The 23,314-nt window shown below is 45.0% G+C and overlaps 1 protein-coding gene across 1 annotated transcript; it reads left to right on the forward strand.

The window, feature by feature from the left end:
- The first annotated feature begins 496 nt into the window (after positions 1–496).
- On the forward strand, positions 497–22,474 carry prr12b (proline rich 12b). The gene is made up of 17 exons (XM_055223794.1): positions 497–734; positions 2,246–2,252; positions 2,956–3,071; positions 3,849–3,962; positions 4,577–8,037; positions 8,587–8,793; positions 8,884–8,958; positions 9,149–9,842; positions 10,230–10,651; positions 10,727–10,843; positions 11,842–11,975; positions 12,073–12,964; positions 13,619–13,727; positions 15,885–15,982; positions 16,528–16,659; positions 18,085–18,180; positions 22,265–22,474. The coding sequence occupies exons 1-17, from the start codon at positions 497–499 to the stop codon at positions 22,397–22,399; spliced, it is 7,047 nt and encodes a 2,348-aa protein (XP_055079769.1). The 3' UTR covers positions 22,400–22,474.
- The last annotated feature ends 840 nt before the right edge of the window (positions 22,475–23,314 follow it).

Here is a 23,314-nt window from a genome sequence, read left to right on the forward strand (position 1 = left end):
TATGCATAGACACACATACACGTGAACGTGGATGTGCTGAGCGCGTCACCTGCACGCACACGTGTGCATGTGCATCGTCCCCTCACGCGCACAGGCTGGTGCGTGTGTGAGCCAGAGCGCGCGGGATTCTATGTTCACACTAATGGCGTCTGAACAGAATGTGCCCAAAATCTCCTGATGTGGGACGGAAGGCGCTCGATTTAAATATCATTTAAAGGCACCGAGAGACAATAGACTGTGACGGAGAGGAGAGCCCCCCTCCCCCTCCATCTCTCTCTCTCCCCCTCTCTCTCTTTCTCCCCCTCTCCCTCTCTCTCTCTCACGCACACAAACGCGCGCGCGGTGCACGGCTCGTCAAACGGAGAAATATTCAGACGAACTGGAGACCCCCACCCCGTCCCCCGCAGTCTGCCCTCCTCCACCAGCCCTGCCTGCCCATGGAGAGGCTCTTCTCCGCGGCAGCCTTCGGAGACTCGGTGTCTGGAGTCGGGACAGCATGGACGTACGACAGGTCCGCCAGAACCAGGTGCGTAAGGAGCAGAACAAAGGCAGAGGTGTGGGTTGTCGCTGCGCCGCTGTTCGGGCTGCACGACTGTCCGCTGTCTACGCTCACAGAGCCCGCTGCTTCCGTGCGCTCTGTCGGGGAGGGACGGTGCCAGGAGACGTGAGTAGCGTGTCCTCTGACATACAGCTGCTGCCCTGTCGTGCGCGGGGGAGCTACAATACTGTGGCAGGTAATCAAGACAGTCAATCAGCTGTACGTGTATTCAGTGGAGGACTGTATGCGCTCTGACAGTAAAATGGAGGGCTGGGTGATAAGGGTGCATGTGCTCTCAGGTCAGGCTCACAGCAGCTGTATGTCCGGAGAGATGATGTGAGAGACCCGCTGTATCACGGAGCCCTCTCCGCGGCTGCCCGGTGCTGTATGCGGACGTGTACCCCTTATCACGGCTGCAGAGCACTGACGCTCCGCTCATGTTTCAGACTGACGAGCGGAGCGGTCAGACAATAAAAGCCGCTGGAGCCGCTGCCTGCTCCCGTCGTGCTGCTCTGTGCTGCTCTGTGCTGCTCTGTGCGACTGTGTGCGACTGTGTGCGGCTGTGTGCTGGAATGAGCCGAGCTAAGGCTAGCTCCTCATCAGCATCACTCCTGCCGTCGCCTTGACAACAGCATCTGTTTCCTTCAGGTCCACATCCGCGCGGACACAGACGCTCCGCTCCGCAGCCTATCACGTTCTGTCACGCGTGAAACATAATTGATTCAATGAACAGCCAAGAATGTGCAGCACATTTCTGTGACACGGAGGACACGCACAAACCGAGTGGCCCTGTCCTATTTCTAACGCTGCCATCCAGATGCTGCGTACACGTAGCCATAGTAAACTATAGGTTACTATGGTTAGCTGTGGCGCACGCACCCAAATATGGACTCACGCACCACCTCCTGTCAGTGGTCCCGTTGTTACTATGAAAATACTAAACCATGCAGCTAAAAAAGATAATCAATTAATTTGGATTTTCAGTCCTAACCAGGTCTAAACAAGGACTAACCTAAACCTGGATTAAACCAAAATGTAACCATGTCCAAACCATGTCTAGTCTGACTCTAAACCAGGCCTAAGACCCCAACTATATCATGACTAAAATTGTAAACCAAAACATCTCTCTCATGGAATGCTCCTTTGATAATTGATGATTATGCCAGTTGATTATGGCTGGAGGTAGCCCATAGGGATGATCAGGATGGGCAGTCCACTCATTTACTATAAAATGTTGTGTTCTGGCTTGGTACAGACAGCATCTACATGTGACCTCTGTGTGAGCAGGTTTAACCTTGAGTTTAGGGTCTGTACTTTTGAAAAACTTTAAGTCAGCCCCTGATCAGGTTATACAGTATTGTTGTACCTGTCAGAGAAGAACACATTATTCATGTCTTGAGATGATTGGTTAAAAGGCAAAGGTAGCAGGTTGTGATTGGCTCACAATGACAGACAGGTGACAAGAGCTAGAAAAGGTAAGGACGTGCATACATCTTAAAGGAGCACTATGTAATTTTTTCTGTTTGTCTCCGTGAAGATGTTGTTGCTTTGCCTGGAATGTTCCACAGTATGGCTGCCATTAAACTTATCTATCCCCATGGAGACAACCAAGTGATGTCACCAGGACTTGGTGACATCTGCATGAGATACAGATTTTTGTTTTATTTTATTTTTAATTCCATAAACATTACTTATCTGTGTCTCCAGATAAGAGGTAAACATGTTCAAATCAAATATAGCTTTTACTGATAACAATTGTAATGCTGATTTATTCTTAATTACAAAAAACATTGCACATGATGGACATGTTGTTTATGTTTTATCTGGTGTTTTGATTCTCAAGAAGATTCAATTAGAAAGACGAATGAGCCTCTCATGGGTCTTGAATTGTCAGTCACTGTGCTGAAATCCAGTTTGTTTAAACCTAAAAGGACTCTCTGAATGGTCACTACCTAAACCCCAGCACCTGCAGCCAATCATGAATCAGTGCTAGTGCAGCCACTGCAGCTCAGTGAATGAATTCTGGAGGTTCTGAACTTTCACATAAGACACAGCCTGTCCATTTACTAAGAATGAGAAAAAACTTTTATGTGTTGTCTATTTATATGTTAAGGCACTAGCAACCCAGGTTCAACTGTGAAGTTGTAATACCTTTTTATAACTGAAAGCACAGGTTACATACAGTTCCTTTAAGCAATAAAAAATAAATCAAATAAATAATAATAATAATAATAATGCAACATAAGTTTAATGCCATACAGCAGAACACACCTGGAAGTGCAATAACATCACCATGGAGACAAGCAGGTGGCAGATAATCCACCAGAAAAGTTACATAGTGCGCCTTTAATAGTCCAAGTCTAAACCCCAAGGTCTAAAGTGTTCCATCATATGTCTGTGTGCTTTCCCTGTGTTAGCCTCATGTATGGGATGAGCTCCTCGTACCCAGACTCAGAGGGGCCGAGCTTCAGCGCTCCTCAGCTGGGACGCAGAGGACATGGGGCAGCCTGGACTCCAACGGGACGCCCTCTAGGTACCAGAAACCCCCACACCCATGAGCCTTACTCCTAGTGCAGTGTTAAACGCATTGCTCTTGGCTGTTCCCTTTCAGAAGTGCACTCTCCCTCCCCTTGTACACCCATATCCACTGCAGCAGCATCGCCCTCCTCAGCCTTTCCATCTCCTCCTTCTCAACATTGAATAAACTATCCATCACACCTCACTTAAGTCTCTCCTGGTGAAATGGTAATTAGACATAACCAATCCTCCTTATTCATTGTACATTAGATAATATGTTAACTTATAGTGGGATTAAACACCTAACTCCACCCACAACCACATTTCAAATAGAGCTACTAAATTTGGGAATACCTGGAGGACTTCAAACTCCACCCCAGCAGCAGGTGTTTGTAATCAGAAACACCTGGTAATTTGGCCAGTACAATGTGATGGCACAAAGCACTGATGGCAACACAGGCCATGGTGTTGACTGCTTAGACCAGTAGAATGCTATTTTAAAAAGGTTTATTTAGAGTTTTGGCTTGCTTTAATAATTTTGGATGACACTGCTTACACTGAGGAAATATTTGTTATGATTGTTCTTCCTTCATTGCAACAGCAGAATCATTAGACTCCTCATCTTCTTCATCTCGTCCTCTTCACCACCATCACCAGTGTGTAGACCCCTGCAAATAAATCTGTCCTTCCCTCCCTTGTATCATTGAGGTCTCTATCTATAGAGCGCTGAAGTCTCTTCAACACATCTCATTTGTATCTCCTGGTTGAAGTATGTTTGTGGTGGCTCTTCCAGGCATGTCCGGGCTGTTGGACAGCAGGTCCACAGGTCCAGAGGCCTCCCTTTCACATCGGCTGACAGCGATGGATTCACATATGTCACAATTTGGAGGTCCTTTCTGGCAAAATGGTAAGTAAAGGGCTCATTTAAGTAAAGGAAACATTTCTTTGAGCGTTGGTAATAGAAGTTCTATGGAGGAATTAGGCCTGTTAAAGACCATTAATAGAATACAAGAGGCCATGTTGGGTACTAATACTACTTTCAACACTTCATTCAACACTACACTCGGCATTACACTAAATGCTACACCTGATGCTACACTCAGCACTACACAAAAGACAGGCCATTCACGGGTTGTTTTGTCTATGAGTACAATAGAGCCTTGACTTCTAAATCTGTGAAACCCGAAACATGACAATAGGTAAAACCCTCAAGGTAAGGTACTCCTGAGCAAGCCTATCTTAAGAGCTAAAGTAGGATCTTGCTCCTGACAGCTTGCTCCATAGACACTGAAGGATGGGTCAAAGGCAGAGGACAAATGTCCCTATGGATACAGTACTTTTAACATTAAGCCATTGGATGACACAGTTGATCATGTCCAGTCATTTCAGATAGCTTATAACCAATGAGGCGATGAGGACCCAGCTTCTTAAATTCAGCTGCCAAGGTTGTCTGTTTGCCTTGTTTCCATGTGGAGTTGCATATTGGGGGTGCCAATTCTGAATTCTGATGTCTCTTTTCAGGAACACACTCTGGTTCTGGATACTCCCCGTCCATGGCAGCTCTGCCTGCGTATCAGCACCCAGGATCATTTCCTGGAAGACCCCTCACTCACTCCTTCTCTCTGCCGGACTCAGCTACGTTTAACCCTGGTTTGTTGTCCTCCCATGATTATCTCCTCCACATGAAATCTACGCCCTCCAGCTTGGCTTTTGGTCAGGTTCTGTCCTCCCAGGATACCCTCTTCAGGAGATCCCAAGAGCCCCAAGTCCCTTCCAAAACTCACCTTGCCTCTCCACGGGTAGACCTCTTGTCAGCCCAGCTCCATAGCCAGTCCAACCAACTGTACAACACCTCCTCATTCTCCTCTACTCCCATCCACTCTCAGACTCCACAACACAGGGACATTTCTGCGCAGGACAATATGATGAAGCGGTACCAAAGCATTCCACCAGGCCAGTCCACACCCATGCCTCAACAGCAGCAGTATCTCACCTGTGCCAAGTCACCAGATCTCCGGCAGAGAACAATTGAACATCAGGGCGCTATTTCAGACGTCAAGCCTTCATTGCGGATGAATACCCAGGCTTACTTGTCTCCTTACGTATCTTCTGAGGAAACTGGCTACTCCTCCTTAGAATCCTCATCCTTCTTGTCCTACTCCCAGCACACACCTCCATCAGCCTCTTCATTCTCTCACAACAGCAGCAGCTCGCTATCTGCCCCATCTCACCAACGCTCCCTGGATTCTTCAACAGTGTCCTCCACAGTTTTGTCTGAACCTTCAAACCAATGCCCAATGCCCTCTATGTCCTCCCTCAGCTCCCCATGTGCTCCCAAATCTCGCACTCAAATGAATCAAAGCCCCCCAGTCTATCAAAGCCAAGCGTTTTCTCCCAAACAGCTCACGCCTACACTCCCAACCTACTCAAGTCCACGCTATAGGCTTCCTCTTGCTCAGAATCTTGGCTTTAACAGAGGTCCTGGAAGTTCAATTTTTAGTGACTCGAGTTTAGACCTAGTTTCTATGAAAAGGTCAAGCAGCGCCGAATATGGAAGCCCTACATTCTCCTCAGCCAGTAGACCTTTGTCAGGACTGGCAGGTCAAGGAGGTGATATGATGGCAGAGGGTGTGGAAACAAATCAAGATGGGAACAGTAGCCCATACATTCCAAAGTGCAGACTGTCGCCTTCCATAAAAGCGGACGTATATTCAGAAATAACATCGCCCAAATCGTCTCATTCTTCTGGCAATTCACAAGCTGGGAAATGCACTTCAATATTTGATCCTAAAAATGGTGAGGAATTGCGAGTTGACTCTTTGCTTCAAGATCAAAGCTCCGGTGGCCATCTTGTGCAGGATTTTCAACATCAGTACTTAGGCACCAACTTGCCAAAGGAACAAGGAGAAACCTATGCTAGTCATGAACCTTCAACGGCTCCACAGATGGACTTTCAGAGCAACACGCCTGATAGAATGCCAAAGTCAACTGCTACAGGGATTAGTGAGGCCAAACAGTCCCCCATCAGAAGCAGCCACTCTTCTGACACAGCGCCACATGCCCTAGGTTCTCTGGGAAACTTTGCACTGGGTAGTCCTTGTGCACCGTATCCACATAGTTCATTCTTGAGTAGCACTAAAGAGGTACCACAAACCAGCCATGGGGAAGTTTCCATGACATCATCAGACCTCACAGCTCAAGCGTGCATGCTACAGTCTGATCTTTCCCCTGCTGCAAATGCCAAGACAGATCTTCTCAAAACATTCCCCGACAAGCCGAACTCTGGAATGGGTGCAGTGCATAACAGAGCCCAGTTAGAGACATATACACCGTCATCCAAACTTCAGCTGCATGTCCCGTCGCAGACTGTGGAGACTCAGTACAGTCCTGGAGTGCAGCAAAGAGACCAATCCCGGTACACTCCCAACCCGGTGCCTGCTCAGGACTTGATGGACCAGTCCCTGAGTCTCTACGACAACAGGGGTACAGGGGGGGCGATGGTCCGATCTGAGGTTGGGATGACTGTGGATAGCAGAGAGCAAGGAAGTGGAGCCCAAACACTGTGGAACCCCAGCTCCAAGCAGGATCTGCACCATCTGAACCAACCTCCTGCCCTTCAGGAACCCCAGCAGCAACAGAGAACACACACACCCAGTCACCTCCCACAGCCTGGGTTAGACCAGCGTGTGGCCATAACTGCAGACACAAGGAATGACAAACACTTTGTCCCATCAGCCTGCTTTTCTGAACCATTTGTACATAGTGAAGATCAGTCTTTCTTTCCAACAATGGATGACATATTCTGTTCATCAGATCATAATACTAGTTGTGCTGGGGACTCTGGTGCCTATATGCCTGAGCAGGAGTGCCATTCCCAGGGTCAGATACAGGAGCATGGCAGTCTGAAAGCATCTGGTGCTAAGCAGGGTTTTGACATGTTTAGTCACCAGACTGAAGAACGTTATGCACAGTTCTGTCAACAGAACCTGACACAAAGTGACAACACTTATTCTGACTTCATGTCCGTAAAGACTCCAGCTCCCTCTTCAGTAAACACAGATCAGCTCAGTCTCATGCAGTCCCAGAGCCTTAATGCGTCAATTGGTTCAAGTGCCACCGGTCTGGCATCACCTATTTACTCCTCACCCCAACCCAAGAAACTCCTGAAGACTAGTTTCCCTTCACTGTTACACCGACAGGAGTCACAGGTGCAGTCCAAAAAGCACTATGCACAGGAGTATGAGTTTGAAGATGAGGATAAAGCCGATGTTCCAGCTGACATTCGCCTCACCGGTCGACGTTTTCCGGATGTGCTCCCTGACTTGGTCTCCAGCTGTCGCAGGGCCGGAGGGTCCATGAATAGTTCCAGTCCAATGATGGATATGGATTTTTGCTACTCCAACTATAACTCCCTAACTCCTCCACAAACCCCGGGCCTGGATGGCCCAAGAAAAAGAGGCAGGAAACCTACTAAACCAAAACGGGAAGGACCTCCGCGGCCCCGCGGACGTCCTCGCATACGCCCCCTGCCCGAGCCCTCTGTGTTCCGTGGTCAGACTCGAGGGACTGGAGGCAGAGGAAGAGGGCGTGGTCGGGGGCGAGGCCGAGGCAGAGGAAAGAGAGATGACGGACTTCAGGGTTTCAACAAGATTCCAAACATGCCATATCATTGTGAACAATATGTTCCCCCACAGTTCATGCAGTCTCAGCATAGATATGAGCCAGGCAACACCACATTGTTGCCCCCACCCCCCAGCCCTCTGCAGCTGGCCTCACAGCACCCAGCACCCAGCCCTCTGCAGCTGGCCTCACAGCTCCCAGCACCAAACCCTCTGCAGTTGGCCTCACAGCACCCAACACCCAGCCCTCTGCAACTGGCCTCACAACCCTCCCAGACACAGCCCTATATGCAACCGCACCATCACATGCAGCAAGTGCAGCCCTATCAGCAACTTCAACAACAAACAGAGGAGCCAGTCAAGGTAATGCCTGAAACATTTGTTTAATTACACAATGCATTTATAGTTATCTGTAATCCCTCAGCCGTCCAGGTTCCATCACAAAAGAAAACTGAATTCTGTGAAATAGTGTGGGGAGAAATATACTTCACCACCACAAAAAATGGTTCTTCTGTTCTGACTACACTGATGCTAACACACCCTTGTTGTCTTCAGTATTTGTTATTATTTAAGTCCATTAAACTATAAGGTATGAACTGTCACTTGAGTCATATTTTGAACAGCTTCCCAAGTGACGTACCAGTAACCTGGTAGAACTGAAAATAGATGAAGGATAGATAAGTGCCAAAACACAGTGTTTTAACCATTCACTTCAAAACGTTTGTCCAGTTGACAGACTACACTTATAGTTACTTTGCTTTACACAAGAAAATTATTAAGAAAAGAGGATTTTCAAACTTTTTAAAATAAATCGGAGGCATACTTAGATCAATCCACCTGGATACTTGTGGTTCTTGCCTTAAAAATCAACTCTTATGTTTACCTGTCTACCATTTTTTTCTTTTTTAACAGTTAGATTTTTCGTCCCCCAACATGACTCCAGCTGACTCCCTCCTGAGAGCAGAGTCCTTCCCGGGCCCTGAGCTTGCTCTGTCTGATGGCTTAGGTCCCTCTGCTCCCTTCCTGGGCCTTAGTCCTGGACCCAGCACCACTCCAGACTTCAGCAGAAATGACCCACAGCAGATGCAAGATCACATGCTACAGCCAGAGTCCACAGAGGTAATGACTGGACATAATCTCTCTGTAGTATAACACAGTGTTGACTGAAAACTGAATCCAGATTTACGACCTTTGTTTTTGTGCCAGCAGGTTGCAATGAATAAAGAAAACTATGATTTACTTAACTGTGATGGATGGGCTGCAGTGGACAAGTTTCCAAGTCTTGTAAGTTGTTTCTCACAGTGTAGAGATTATTTATTTATTTAAAAGTCCACTACTTGTACTATTTGCTCATCTGCATGGAGATTTTCTTGCTTTACCTGGAATATTCCACACTATGGCATTAAAAGTATCTATCTCCATGCAGTTGATTGTACCAGGCCATTGGTTTGAAATAGTTTTGTTTTTCTTGTAGGATGATGAAAAGACTTTTGACCTTAAACCTGACGTAGTAGGCTCTTTCTTGGACTTTCTCAAAACGGACAACAAGCAATCAACCCCAGAGGTCACGGAAAGCCGAGGCGAGCTGAACCTTGACTCAACCCCCTCACCCGCCTTATCCCAACACGCCTCCAGTGAGGGGGATAAGGTTGTCCCATGCAGCTCCAGTCCCAGTGGGCAGCTAGACCAGGAGTTGAATGGAAACCTGGAAGCTTTGCCCTCCTTCTCTTCAGATGAGGAGGACTGTGTGGGCAAGAACGGAGATCTCCAGCAGAGCATCACCTGTGCCATCTCCACGCTCTATGACAACCCACGCCTGCTAGCAGCTACCACGGCCTCGACCAGCGAGCCGCACCAATCCAACCTCCAAACAAATGTCACAGAACAGAACCTAGTCCCTGACACGTCCCACCTCCACTCTGCAACTCAAGAAACGCAAAACCATCACGGGACATCCAATGTTCAAACCCATGATAATGAGCATCAGTGCTTATCGTCTGAACCGGTGATGGACAATGAGCTAGCATCTTCTGAAGAAAAGGAAGAAGAAGACGAAGCAGAGACAGCAAATGAGGACAGAAGTGAGGACGTTGATCCATCGCAGGAAGATACAGTCGAGCCGGAGTGTCCAATAGAAGAGGAGCAGAAGATTCCAGAGATCGTTGAAGGTAAGCCCATATCTTCTTTGATTGTTTCTCAATGTCCAGCTTTATCACAGCTAACCATAGACTGTGTATATACAATAAATGGACACAGCTAGCTCACTGGCCGCCATGTTCCAAATAGAAAGTGAGCATGATTTGACTCCATCAACCAGTTCACTTTCTATTGAATAAACTCTTGCCAAACAAGAAGGCGTATTGCCTTCAACACCTTTGCTACTGATTGGCTCTTTGCTTGCTATGATACACATGCTTGGATTTCAAAATATGGATCTTGGCTCCGAATATGGATCTTGGCTGCTAGCCTTGATTGAGAATTTGATGTCACCCGGGCGTTCTGCTCCAGCCAAATGAAGCTATAGTTCACTTCTATATATGCATCTGACTTTTTAGGACCCACGCCTGATTGCCCATCCTCACCACTGTCTGCAGATGGCTTACCTGCGTCATTGTCCTCTGAACCTGTCGAGAATCTGGCAGAACCTCCTCATGCCCAACACCTCCATGACCCACCAGCTCCTCCTCCAAACCCCATTGTACAGCCCTCCAGCCCTCCACCCCTGAACCACACCCGGGATCTGGCTGCGCCTTCTCCTCCCTCGCCCTCTTTATCGTCCACGCCTCCACCCACACCACCCACCCCTGAAGAAGTCCAAGCCCCTCAGAGGGTCACCTCACTGCACCTGGCCAAGAAGCAGGCCAGTGCAGCCATTGCTGGAGAGAGTGAGGAGGAGGGCAGCGAGAGTGAGGGAGAAGGGATCTTCCGTGAACGGGACGAGTTTGTGGTGCGAACTGAAGACATTGGAAGTTTAAAGGTTGGTCAATCAATCTACGCTACTTACTCTATAAACAGAGATGGTAACTATTAAACTACATGTTTTCATTATCAGATGGCATTGCAGACAGGCAGGGAACCACCACCTATCTGGAGAGTGCAGAAGGCCTTGCTCCAAAAGTTTAGTCCAGAAATTAAAGATGGTCAGAGGCAATACGGTGCTACCAGTAATGTACGCATGGTTCCTTCTTCCTGTTATGAAATCATATCATAAATCATTTTCCTCATACAAGATACATGAATGAACTCCTGGTATTGTGTCAGGACTAAACTGAAAGATTCCAGCAGATAGCAACAATACCTCACCCTAAACCTGAGCATGATTTTGTTTAGCAAAATGATGCTAGCCATAGTCATGTCCATGACAAACAGCATGTTCACATACATGAGTATCCATCAATGCATGAGGCATGTCACATTGATAAGATGCTGGAATAATTTGGTAGATGCAAATACAATGTTTATGCTTCTTCACACCAAGGAGATAAATCCCATCTGAAGTTGTTGGGCAAGTTTACATCAACCTATTGTCCATATATGTGATATGATGTTCAATGTCACGTTCGGGTCTTGACTTCAGATTTGACTTCAGACTTGAGTTCTTTGATAAGATGGAGTTTTGTAAGTATCCAAAAACAAATTCCACACAGTGTGGCAGCACCTGTTGAAGAAAGTATGTTGCACACTTGTACAGAAGTACTCCTGTTCAGTGGTTGCCATGGGGTGATCTTTTTTATAGGCATTGGAGCATCATGAAGACTTGTCACTCACCTTGCTAGCTTTGGAATGTGGCCCTCTTGTGAAGCCTTCTTTGGAGCTTGTGGGCAGTGAATGGGCGAGGCTGTCCATTGTCTCCACTGTTATTGGGCTTAGATTGCTGACCGACACCTTAGATGTCCACTGTCTGATTCTGACAGGTGCAGTCATTTGTGTGGAGAGAAAGTTGGATGTCTTAATGAGGAAGGCTGCCATTATTACAGTACCTCTTAAATGGTAAAAAAAACAAAAAACAAAAGGAAAGTCTTACCTGATCATAAATCAAAATGAGGCTAGAAACTGTACACATTAAACCTGCACCTCTCGCCCATAGCATGTTGTTCATTCCACTTGCATTTAAGTATTGCATACATGGATTGTACATTTTGTTTATAATGATTTTGTTCTTTTCAGTATCTGGGATACTTTGGAGATGCCAAAATACAATACCAACGATTGTACGTGAAGTTTTTGGAGAACATCAACAAGAAAGACTATGTCCGAGTGTGCTCCCGTAAGCCATGGCACCGCGCCTCTCTGACTGTGAGGTAAGTACCGTCGATTACAACTCTTGTCATGTTTCATTTTTTCCAGATTTGTTACTAAATGGATTGTCAACTTACTTAACGGCTTTAAACCTCACAGACGACAGCCACTCCACAATCATCTGAGCTCCGTTCTTCCACAATACCCTCCTCAAAATGAACGACACCAACCAACAGAGGAAGAGAGGGGAGTGAGGGAGAGCATCCGGAGAGAGACTGAAAGGAGAGAGAGCGAGAGGAGAGAGAATGAGAGGCGAGAAAGTGAAAGAAGAGAAAGTGAGAGAAGAAAGAGTGAAAGGAGAGAGAGTGAAAGGAGAGAAAGTGACAGAAGAGAGAGTGAAAGGAAAGAGAGTGAGAAGAGAGAGACAGACCAAAAAGAAGGTGAGAAAAGAGAATGTGAAAGGAAGGAGGCAGAGAGAAGAGAAAGAGAGAGAAGAGAGAGTGAAAGGAGAGAGAGCATAAGGCAGGAGAGTGAGAAGAAAGAGGCTGAAAGGAGAGACAAAGAGAAGAGAGAGAACGAGAGGAGAGAGACAGAATGGCGAGAAAGAGAGAAGAGAGAGAACGAGAGGAGAGAAAGTGTGAGGAGAGAGACACACCTGAGAGAGAGTGACAGGCGAGATACAGAGAGGAGAGAGAGTGAGAGGAGAGATACAGAGAGGAGAGAGAGAAGAGAAGCCGTAGGAGACAAAAGGGAGAGTGATAAATGCAGTAACCAACAAAAGAACAGAGAAAAAGACAAAGACATGGCTATGCTGAGGAGGGAGCAGAGCAGTAGGGTCAGAGAGAGAGCATCAGAAGGCCAGGACAGAGAGGTCAGAGAGAGGGTGTCAGAAGGCCAGGACAGAGAGCCAGGACAAGTCTCAGAGGACAGGAGCAGAGCTGACCCAGAGCCATTAGAGCCTCCACACAAGAGGAGCAGGACCTGTGCGGAGCAAAGGTCTTCTTCCTCCGAGTCAGACTCTTCACCTGCCAGTGATGAAGACACACACAGTGCCTGTGAGTACTGCTCCAAGTTTCAAATACAGATTGCCTGTTACACCAACTACTAAAACTGCGGTGTGTATTTGACCAAAGCGGCACAATTTCACAGGGGTTCACATGATAATCGCACCAGCCCACTGTGGTTTCCAGTAAATATAGACTTCTTGTGGATTTTTTCTGCAAACCCGTGCCTCACCTGGACCCACTGCCAAGGTCAGTGTGGCAGGGCGCACTGACTTTCTAAGTCTTGTGGAGCCCTAACCACACTTGCAGTCAGTATACATTCAGCACAGGGCAGCACCTTGAGCCTCTTGAGGAGGAAACACACAGCATGACCCAGAGTTTGCTGGAGTGGTAAACACATGCACAACAGCAACCAGATCCTTTCTATCTAATTGCATCTCTATGGGGGTTTCGCTGAGATGAGCTAAAACAAATAAAAAACACACAGTGGACAGAGTTGTGCACAGAGCCTATGGTTGCACTGCACAGTTGATGTGAGTTGAAAAATCACAACTTTTGGCGAAATTTGACGAACATCCACGTGTTTCAAGCGTTTCCCCTCAAATGCAAAGGCTTCCAACTAGAGGTGTTTGATGTGATTTTTATGCTCCAGTATGAATATAGGATAAGACTCTCTCTGGTTGTCTACAGGTTCTGCTCAGAGAGGCCTCAGCAGCCGTGGCCTGAGGGACCTGTTCAGGAGCTATGTGGAGATGCTGGTCAGCACTGCTTTGGACCCCGACATGATCCAAGCCCTGGAGGACACTGATGGTGAGTCACATGCACTACATTTCTATAAACTATCACAGAAGAGTTATGTTACCTTAGGCCAGGAATTATTTGTCAAGAACTTTGCCTATATTTGTACTTTTGTATTTGTACTGTACGTGACAGTAGATCGTATTAGTGGTGTTCAGGCGTTTACCACCGGGTCCTGTTGGTCCCTCTCCAGCAGGACACCTCTGGACATACATTAGTAGAATATGCATAATTGATCACATACAGCTGTGGGGAAGGCAGCGGAGGAGAGAGGATTCTTCTAGAGGGGAACACACGCCCCAGAACTTCCCAAACTGGTAACATTCAAGAACAATAACTGATAATGTAATTATAGACTTCAGCATACCTGTTCACTTATTTTTTTCTGCCCTTTGATGAAGGAACACACCACCACAAAACCCCCATTTTGGTCCCTTACCTTAGCTTCAAAAACAACATTGCAGAATCCCTATTGTTTAAAGACAGGGTATTATGCAAAATCAACTTCTTTGTGTTGTAACATTGTTTCTTCATCAAAAACTCAAGATGTTTTATATGTCTCCTGGGCCCTGTTTGAACCCTCCTCACGGTTAGCTATAAGATTTTCCCAATGCTCAGCTCACAAGCTATGCCATCCATGCTCTTACACTACAATTCTCCATAAATACTGTATACAAAACATAGTACAAAACTACACAGCAACTTGACATGTCTGAGGCGATGTGCAGTAGTTTCGTTAGCAGGACACGTGTCGATTGTCATGTGATAGCGCTGTGAAAGGGGGGGTGACTTTTGACTCAGAGCAAAAACTAAAGTAAAATTAATAAAACATTGGCAACGTTGGCAGATTTACCATTTTCAAAACAATAAAAGGTACCATAGTGATCAAATTATATTATGTGTTAGCAATTAATACCCTTCTGTAGGTTAATACTCGCTGATTTAACTGTCAGATTGCAGATTTGTTGACCTCGTTTATGGTTAATATCTTCGTAATAACTGGGCCTATCCACATGAAACCAAAAAAAAAAATGGCTTCATTGCCCTATACAGCACCAAATTGTTACAGGCAAAAAGTTCACTATTTTTTATTGACAAAGTTTTTTTTTTACTGTTGTCAAAGAGCAGTAGCATTACACCTCACTTAGACAGCACCTGGTCCATCTGTGCCTTCTTTGTCGGACAGTTTAGTTGTAGTGTGATACTCACATGAGAACCGGGAACTCTGCTGTGTTATTGCGGTCACCGCCTTTGAAGCTGCGCGTGTGAGACCAAGTGTTCACACAATAACTATTTACTTATTAAGGTAAAAGGCTTCTGGTTGGCTCCAGTGTCCAGAAAAAAATAAAATCCAACGGATTTGATCCGCACTTCTGCTGGCACCTCCACTGACACTGACTAAGCACCCCTTTTGTACTATACGGAATACTTGCGACCACTGGACCTGAGCTGCACCGCGTGCAGTGTGAGCCCAGGGTTATTCAGACACAAATGGACCATTCAAATGATGACCAAGTTCAACATTTCATTCAGAAACAGTGCATCACCCACAAAGTTTTAAGGCCACAACCTTCTAGTGATACTTTGCAGCTGATGTCATCAACATTCCCTGGGGGTGTGATTCTAACTGTAGGCACAGCACTGTCTGAAGCTCAGTTACTCAAGTTAGACTTAATCTGAGCTTTGTTTTAACACAATATGACCAGAAAGAGCTGACTTGGGTGGAACCATAACAGCTGAGCTGATTTGTCTCTCACACATAGAATTGGTCACAAACTAAACAAACTAAACATCAGTTTTTCAGTAACTCTCTCCTTTTGGTTGAAAATAAAACACCTAAACAGTACAATGAATGCCCATATTTATCACAGGCTCCTGTGTGTTGTTTAAATCCATTTTGTATGTTTTATTAAAACTTTATGACAGTGTTTTTGATGTGTGCATTGTGTCACCATTGCAACTGCTGAACATTTTGCCAACAGAGATGCATGTAGAGCACCTCCAGCGTGATGTCACGTATCAATCTGAAACTATGACATCAATGAATGTCATGAACACTGCCTATGATATGGACCCCAAACAGATTAGTTCATACAACTCCAAATTTCAATTTCAAATGCTTGTTCCAAATTCACCACAGGACACTTCTATAATTCCATGTGTCTTCAGATGAGCTGTACCTACCGTCCATGAGGCAGATCGACGGTCTCCTCAGCGGTCAGAAGAGGCGGCTGTTACTGCGGGTCAACATGTCTGCTCCACACCAGGTCTGCCCCTCCTCTCCTCCGCTCTCATCACCCTCTCCTTCTCTACTTTTATCCTCTACTCTTTTCCACTCTCACTCTTTTCTCTACTGCTTTGCTCTCATCACCATTTCTTCTTCTCCGCTCTCATCCCCCTCTGCTCTTCCCCTCCACTCTCACTCTGTCCTCTTCTCTGCTCTCATCCTGCCCTCTCCTCCTCTACTCTCACCATCTCCTCTTCTCTTTCACTCTCATGACCATCTCTTCTCCACTCTCACCCTCTCTTCTTCTCCTCCATTGTCACCCTCTTTCCTCCTACTCCACTCTCATGACCCTCTCCTCTTCTCCTCCTCTTCTCTCACCCTGTCCTCTTCTCCTCTGCTCTTACCTGCTCCTCCTCTCTCACCCTTTCCTCTCCTCATCTGCTGTCAATCTCTCATGCTCTCCTCCTCTACTCTCATCATCGTCTCTTCCATTGTCATCCCCTTCTCCTCTTCTCTCATCACCGCCTTCTCTACTCTGCTCTGCTCACACTTCTCTCTTTACTCTGTTCCTTCTGTACCTTCTAGGAAGCTCTGCATGTCTTCCCAAAGCTGACTGCAGACCCTCTGGACTGTGGGGCGGTGCGGGTCAGCCTAAGCGGGGAGGGATACAACCGTAAAACATTGAGTCGAGCCAAGAGGAGGACCTCTAAACAGCAGGTATGGCATCGTGTGTTCAAGTGTGATGAAGTTTGTCTGCAGAGGTGAAATTAACTATTTGCATTTGTAAATTGCTTTTACAAATACTCACATTTCTGTAATTGTGTAGACTTTTTTAGATTATTTTTAAAGGTCCTATATTACACAGAATTCTCTTGTGTGCTTTAAGCCATGTTATAATGTTGTTACCTCATCAAAAACATTCCCAGAGCTGAAATTATGCAAATGATTCTAGTGAAGGTGAATGGAGTTAAAAAACACAATGTATTACCACATGACATCACAAGGTGGAACAGAGTGTTTTCTGTTTGAGAGAAGATCTGAGACTAAATATGCAGAATTTGTTTGTTAAATTTGTGTGAACAAAACAAAACACATCTCCAGAAAATATTGTAATATGGGTTTTTTAAACTTATTGAATATAATTGTAGTCAGGACTGCACAAAAAAATCTGCTTTTTCAGCCGTATTGCACTTGCAGTTAGATTTGCGTTTTAAGTGTAAAAAAATTGAGATTCTGCTCTGAGTACTCATTTCAAATAGATCCAGGAGCATAAACATTTGAGCAACATTAATAGAACTGCTAAACGCATTTGAGAACATGCTTTTAGAGGTCTAAAATCTACAGGATCAGCTTTTTTTTTTTTAAATAAGAGAATATCCACAATGGACATTCTATTACGTGAATAATTGCAGTCTTTAAAAGATGATATTTGCACCTACTCAAATTGCAATTTCAGTTTGATTGCATTATATTGTGCAACCCTAATTCAAATTCCATGTAATTGTATCAGTAAAAGTCCCAGTCATCCCCATTGATGGTTGTTGTCTCACCTGTCTCTGCTCTTCTCAACAAACACAGAACAAAACACCTGCTCTGATTGGCCAGTACACACGGATAGTTGTTTAAAACAACCTCAATTAATTTTCTACCATGTTATAACAAAACTGCAATCACTCCCAAGCACAATTCAAACCTTCTTTACGGTAAGCAGCCCACAAGCCCACGCTACTCATGCTCACAGTCATTTTTCATTAATATACAAAAGTATGATACAAAACAATACACTACAACTTCAGAAACCTGATGTGATGGGCAGTAGGTAGTTTCATTAGCAGAATGCACACTGATTGTGTTGTGATAGCGCTCTGAAGGGGGAGTGACTTAACGTGAGGAGCAAAGGGAGGGGAACTTAAAAAAAAACAACCTTAAACTTAATACATTGTTTTCAGCTAATATAGCATTGCATAACAATAAAAGGTAACATGGTGAACTAAACATGATATGTACCATACCCCATAGAAGAAAAATACCTCCTCTAGGCACTAGTACATTGAATATTGTTTTACTTCTGTACTTTTCTGTCTCTAACTTTACTTTACTTGAGTACAACTGTTCTGAAATATAGTCTTTGTGTGTAAATAGGAGCTGCAGCTGTCAGTGGAAACCTGTCGTATCTACTCTCTGTACCATGCCCTGCACCACTATAAGTACCATACTTTCCTGCGCTGTAAGAAAGAGGTAAGACTTTCAACAACAGGACACCTGTATAAGGTCTACAACATATAATAGTAAAACTATATATAATAAAAAACTGAACTCTAAAAAACTTTGTGGAATACTGTTTGATCAAGCTTGTGGCCATGATCGAACAGCATGAGGACATCTTCTCACGGCATCACCTCAATTGTGGAGAGGCCAAGGATTTTGTCCATTGCATCCACTTTACAGATGAGTGTCCATTCCATATTTCAGAGTGCCTCAAGCCCATTACCAAATGCTACAGCAAGTACTATCAGATATGAATGACAGAGGAATCATTCAGAAGTCTTTCAGCGAATATGCATCGCCAGCTATCTATCTGCTCTGCTATCTGGACAACCTGCTAGTATTTGCTCCAGCTGAGAAGGTAGGCCCTCGAAAGACTGCATGTTGTTTTCCAGAAGCTGAGAGAAAACAACCTCAAGTTGAGCCAAAAGAAATGGCACCTGCTACAAACATCTGTTATGTTTTTGGGACATATTATTGACCAGCAAGGAGTGTGAATGAATCCATCAAAAGAGTCTTATGGAGGAAGATGACTGTACTCCTGTGAAAAAAGTTAAGTCCTTCCTTGGCATGCTCTTGGCAGTCAGCCCTTCCATGCTTCTTCTACCCGAGCTTTATTCCCCATTGCTCAGCTATCAGAAAACCACTCTTTGCTCTGACTGCTACACCAAGAAGAAGTGCCAAGACAAACTAAAGAGAGAGCTACTGAACAATGTAGTGATGGCCCATCCCAACATCACCAGACCATTTGTACTGTCAATTGATGGGCTTGGAGCAGTTTTATCACAGGTTCCTGTTGGTAAAGATAAGGCCTGTTCTGTCAGCAAAACCTTGAGCAAGTCGCAACAGAGATAGCCATCTGACTGGCTTAAGTTCATGGCCCAAAGTGGAGCATCGCAGAAAAGTTCAGTCACTGGTTGAAGGGACACAACTTTAAGGTCTGAACAGACAACAACCTCCTGAGTCATGTGTTGACCAAACCAAAGCTGGACACTTATGAACAGAGATGGGCCAAGTTTTCAGCCTATGATTTTAACCTTCAGTGACCAACTTCTGCAGTTAATGAAGCAGAAATCAACACAGTGCAAGATGCTTTCCGGCTTGGCCTTCAGTAGTTTCTTCAGTACTTTCATTCCTCAAGTATGACTCCAAGTACTGTGAGTTACCCAGTTCTCAAAGCAGTTCTCCAACACCATGACAACTGGCAAAGTGTCACTTAAACCACAGCTATTCAACTTATCCAGCATGTCCAGGTGCTTTAGTCCAAAGGCCTCGAACCACTGCCTGCACTGGTCTTAGGGGAGCTCAGAGAACGTCAGAGCCACGATTTCATTCAATTAAAGCTGATTCACAAACTTTTAGACCATCCACACGTGAACATGCCAACTTTAACCCTGGTCAGCTCACCCTGCTGAAATCATGGGACAGATTGAGAGTCAAAGATGAGATGAAATCCAGTCACCAAAGTGAAACGGTTCCAATTTGTCCTACCAGCCAGCCTTAAGGAGCTTTAGCTAAAGCTTTAAAAGACCTCCTCATCATTCGGCAGGTCACCAGGTCAAAGCAAGAATCCTCCACCTCACCTTTCAGCAGGTGGTCAAATATTTTCATTGTTGTCCACGCTGTGTCCTTTGCAAGACCCCTGCTTGTGCTCCATTAGAAAGCATAAAGACCAGTCCTGCAAAATACATTATTTTGTGTATATGGTTTCCTGTGATGTATACATTCAGACCAAGGGACCAGCTTTTAAAGTGAGCTGCTGTCTGAGCTTCTGTGCCTGTCTGGTGTTGACAAGTCCCATACTACAGTTTACCACTGTATGGACAAGGGAGGCACTGAGAGATTCAACCGGATCATGATCAGGGCAACATGATCACAGCTCTCCCTTTAATATCCAAACAAGAGTAGCTCCAGCAGATTCAAACTCTCACCTTTGCCTATAATGCTAGCACCCATGAGACTACAAGCTTGGCCCCCTTGTATTTAATGTTTGATTGAATCTCTCGGCTGCCTATAGATGTGGTGTTCCAGTCAGTGCTTAATGATATCAGTGTGGCTGATTTTAGAACTTATTCCACGACTCTCCTCATAAACTTTGCTGATGAAGATCGCCCAGCAGCATGTCACTCAACAACAAAGATGTCAGACAAAGCATTATAATAGGAGAGCAAAGGGTGTGTTGTGTTTGCAAATTAATGACAGAGTTCAACACAAGGTGGGAGCCAAAAGTGTGCACACTTGTGGATAGACAGATATATATGTACAACATCCAAGACTCCAGTGGCCACTGCAAGGTTGTGCACAGGAACCTGCTCCTGGATGTGAACTTTCTTCCTGTGGATGGGCCCCAGAGCTTGTTGCTGATGACATTTCAGAGCAGTGCTACTGTGACAGTGAGGAACTAAGTGATCCAATTAGTCTGGCAGTGAAATTCTCAAAAGGACAGACATCTACTTGGATCAGGTCCAGTCACAATGCTTTGGACAGCTCAGAAATGGATGATCAGGAGTCAGACGAGGCAAGTTCCTCCTGTGCTGAAGTGGACCTGATAGAAGATGTCCCAGACTCCCTCTCAAACACTGACTACACCCTGACTAACAGCTCCCCTCACTATCCCAGGTTATGACAGACTTGAGACATGCTCGTTTAGGCTCTGATGTCAGACCTGTACCGCCTGTTGTCCATGTCCCTGGACAAGATATTTCGAGAGTAGGTTGGGTAGGTAAAGCAGCCACCAGATTAATTAAGACCATGACTCAGGAGCATTATGGGAGTTAATGCAGCTAACGTGGGTTGAGACTATAGGTTAGTTGTCCCATTCTTCTGCTCAGATGTTTGTGTTTGAGGGCCAATGTATTATGAAGGTGTAGGCTGCACCTCTCTAGTTTAAAAGTATTAAATGCCATCTGCAAGTTAGATAGTTTCCTAAACTGAGTCAGAATTGGTATACTCTCTGTGCCAAGTCCTTGATATGCAGAAGGCTGTTTGGTTGATTTGGTGGAATTCTATGAGGGTGTGGACAGGTAAATAGAAATTCATTATTTTTCAATCACTGTATATACTGTCTACTAAATACATTATTTTGTTGTTAATATTTGATGTGACCTCAGAGTGCAACTTTCTCTAAGAGATTATATGTTGGATCCTTTATACCCTTCACACTGCTCCTCCTGAATACCGAGTTTCGACTGCCGGTCGGATTTTCCTCTCCAGTACCCTGGAATAGACCTTACCAGGAAGGCTGAGGAGTGTTATTCCCCCTGTAATTGGAACACACCCTCAGTATAAGAAGGGGGACCTTCTTATACTGAGGGATCAACCACACGGGTCTGCCAGTCCCAGCGGTACTGTCCCCAGACTGCCATGCGATGTTGTAGAGACATTCTTAATAGTATTAACATAATATTGTTCAACTAGCCTAACAATAGGAAGATGGAAGCAGGGTTACCAGATTTTCAGAGAAAGAAGCAACCAATATACTTAAAGATATTGTACCTGCTTTTACTGTCTTAAAAACATGGAAAAACTGAACCAACTCAACCACTCAAACCACTCATTTACCTTATGCATTCTAAGCATTCTAATTATTATGAGTTTATAAGCCCTTCAAAGGCATTTGCTGTCATGGTAAATTTAACAAAAACTAGCACTCACTTCCTGATTCTTGAACAATAAAATACTTTATAATTAGATGCAGACCGTATATAGCAGACTTATTTTGACCTCAAAAAGCTGTTTATACAATATATCTGTACAGGGACAAGACATGTTTTGCTCAAATACAATAATACATCTTTGAATCATCTGTTGTATTTCTGTAATTTCTGGGTTGATTAACATAACAAGAACAACCAAAAAGCCATAACTTCCAAAATTTCCAAGTCCAAAGTCACTAGGCAGATTTGGCAACTACAGATGGAAGGGACAGTCAGGACATTTATATGAATTCCTTGCAATATGATTAGTTGAGAAAAAGGTAGCACGCTGGTGGAGGTGAGGCGGTTCCTGGTTTGTCTGTGTGCTTGACTCTGGTTCTTGTGTGTGTCCCTGTGAGCAGACGGTGAGCATGGAGCAGGCCTCAGAGGACCCAGGGCAGGAGGAGGTGGTGCAGCGCTGTATGGCCAACCACGGCTGGATCGACAAGCTCTTTGGCTCCTTCATGGAACTGCTCAGCCTCAGCGCCAAAGCCTGAGCCACTCTGGACCAGAGATGACTTGAGTGGAATTGAGAAGATCTGAGAGGAGTTGAGAAGACCTGAGAGGAGCTGAGAAGACCTGAGTGGACTAGCCCATATGACAGCAGAGAAGTGCTAACTGTGTATAAAAGCATCGGCCGGAGCAGAGGCCCATGGAGAGCCACAAGAGTTACACAACACTTCGAGATTTTACCTTAAATGGAAGCAACAGCGTTAACTGAGGCTTTAAAGGACACATATTATGTGAAGCCACTTTTTGGAGCATTTCAGTGCTCACATTGCCTTCATTACACAACCCATTTATCTGTTAGCTTTGAGGTGCTATTAGTCATGCTGCTCCTTAGTACATCAGCCTGGTTCTCTTCCGTACAGTATTTTGAAAAGGTCAAATACCAACACATATCTAATCATAAGATGTCTACATTAAGAAGACTTTAAACATGAGGTCAGTGACAATGTGAGACACTGTAGGTCACAACTTCATGACCCTCTGGTCAACATCAGTGTGACCAAATCACCCAGGGATAGTCACCCCTGACAGCAGCTCCACATACCTGCACACTCTCATCACCATGGAAACAAGTGATATTCAAATGGCCCACACTTTCTGACCACTGGAGCAGACCTGAGATCCACCAATGGCTCCAGGCACACGGGAATGTCCAAAGGATCTTCTGTACAAGTGGTTTGTAAAAGAGCGTGTTTGGATAGATTTATTTGTGATATTATGGAAATATGACACTTTCATTTCATATTTGGAAGAATTTAGCATATTTGCTTTTTATAAATTCAAATTAAAGATTTGTCCTTCCTTGTTCTATCAAAAACAGTTCTACTGTTGCAAAGGCCAAAGGCCAAACACTCTGTTTTACTATTTGATTTGATGGACTTGTGTTTGTGTTGAGTGAGTAA

This window comes from Periophthalmus magnuspinnatus, chromosome 8 (assembly GCF_009829125.3).
Source record: "Periophthalmus magnuspinnatus isolate fPerMag1 chromosome 8, fPerMag1.2.pri, whole genome shotgun sequence".
Taxonomy (NCBI): domain Eukaryota; kingdom Metazoa; phylum Chordata; class Actinopteri; order Gobiiformes; family Gobiidae; genus Periophthalmus; species Periophthalmus magnuspinnatus.

Bases quoted from the DNA above. Each gene is read 5' to 3' on its own strand.
- prr12b (XM_055223794.1), top strand. From the start codon at position 497: ATGGACGTACGACAGGTCCGCCAGAACCAGGTGCGTAAGGAGCAGAAC. The intron at 3,072-3,848 runs GTACCAGAAACC...TGGCTCTTCCAG, and splicing joins TCCAACGGGACGCCCTCTAG to GCATGTCCGGGCTGTTGGAC. The intron at 8,038-8,586 runs GTAATGCCTGAA...CTTTTTTAACAG, and splicing joins AAACAGAGGAGCCAGTCAAG to TTAGATTTTTCGTCCCCCAA.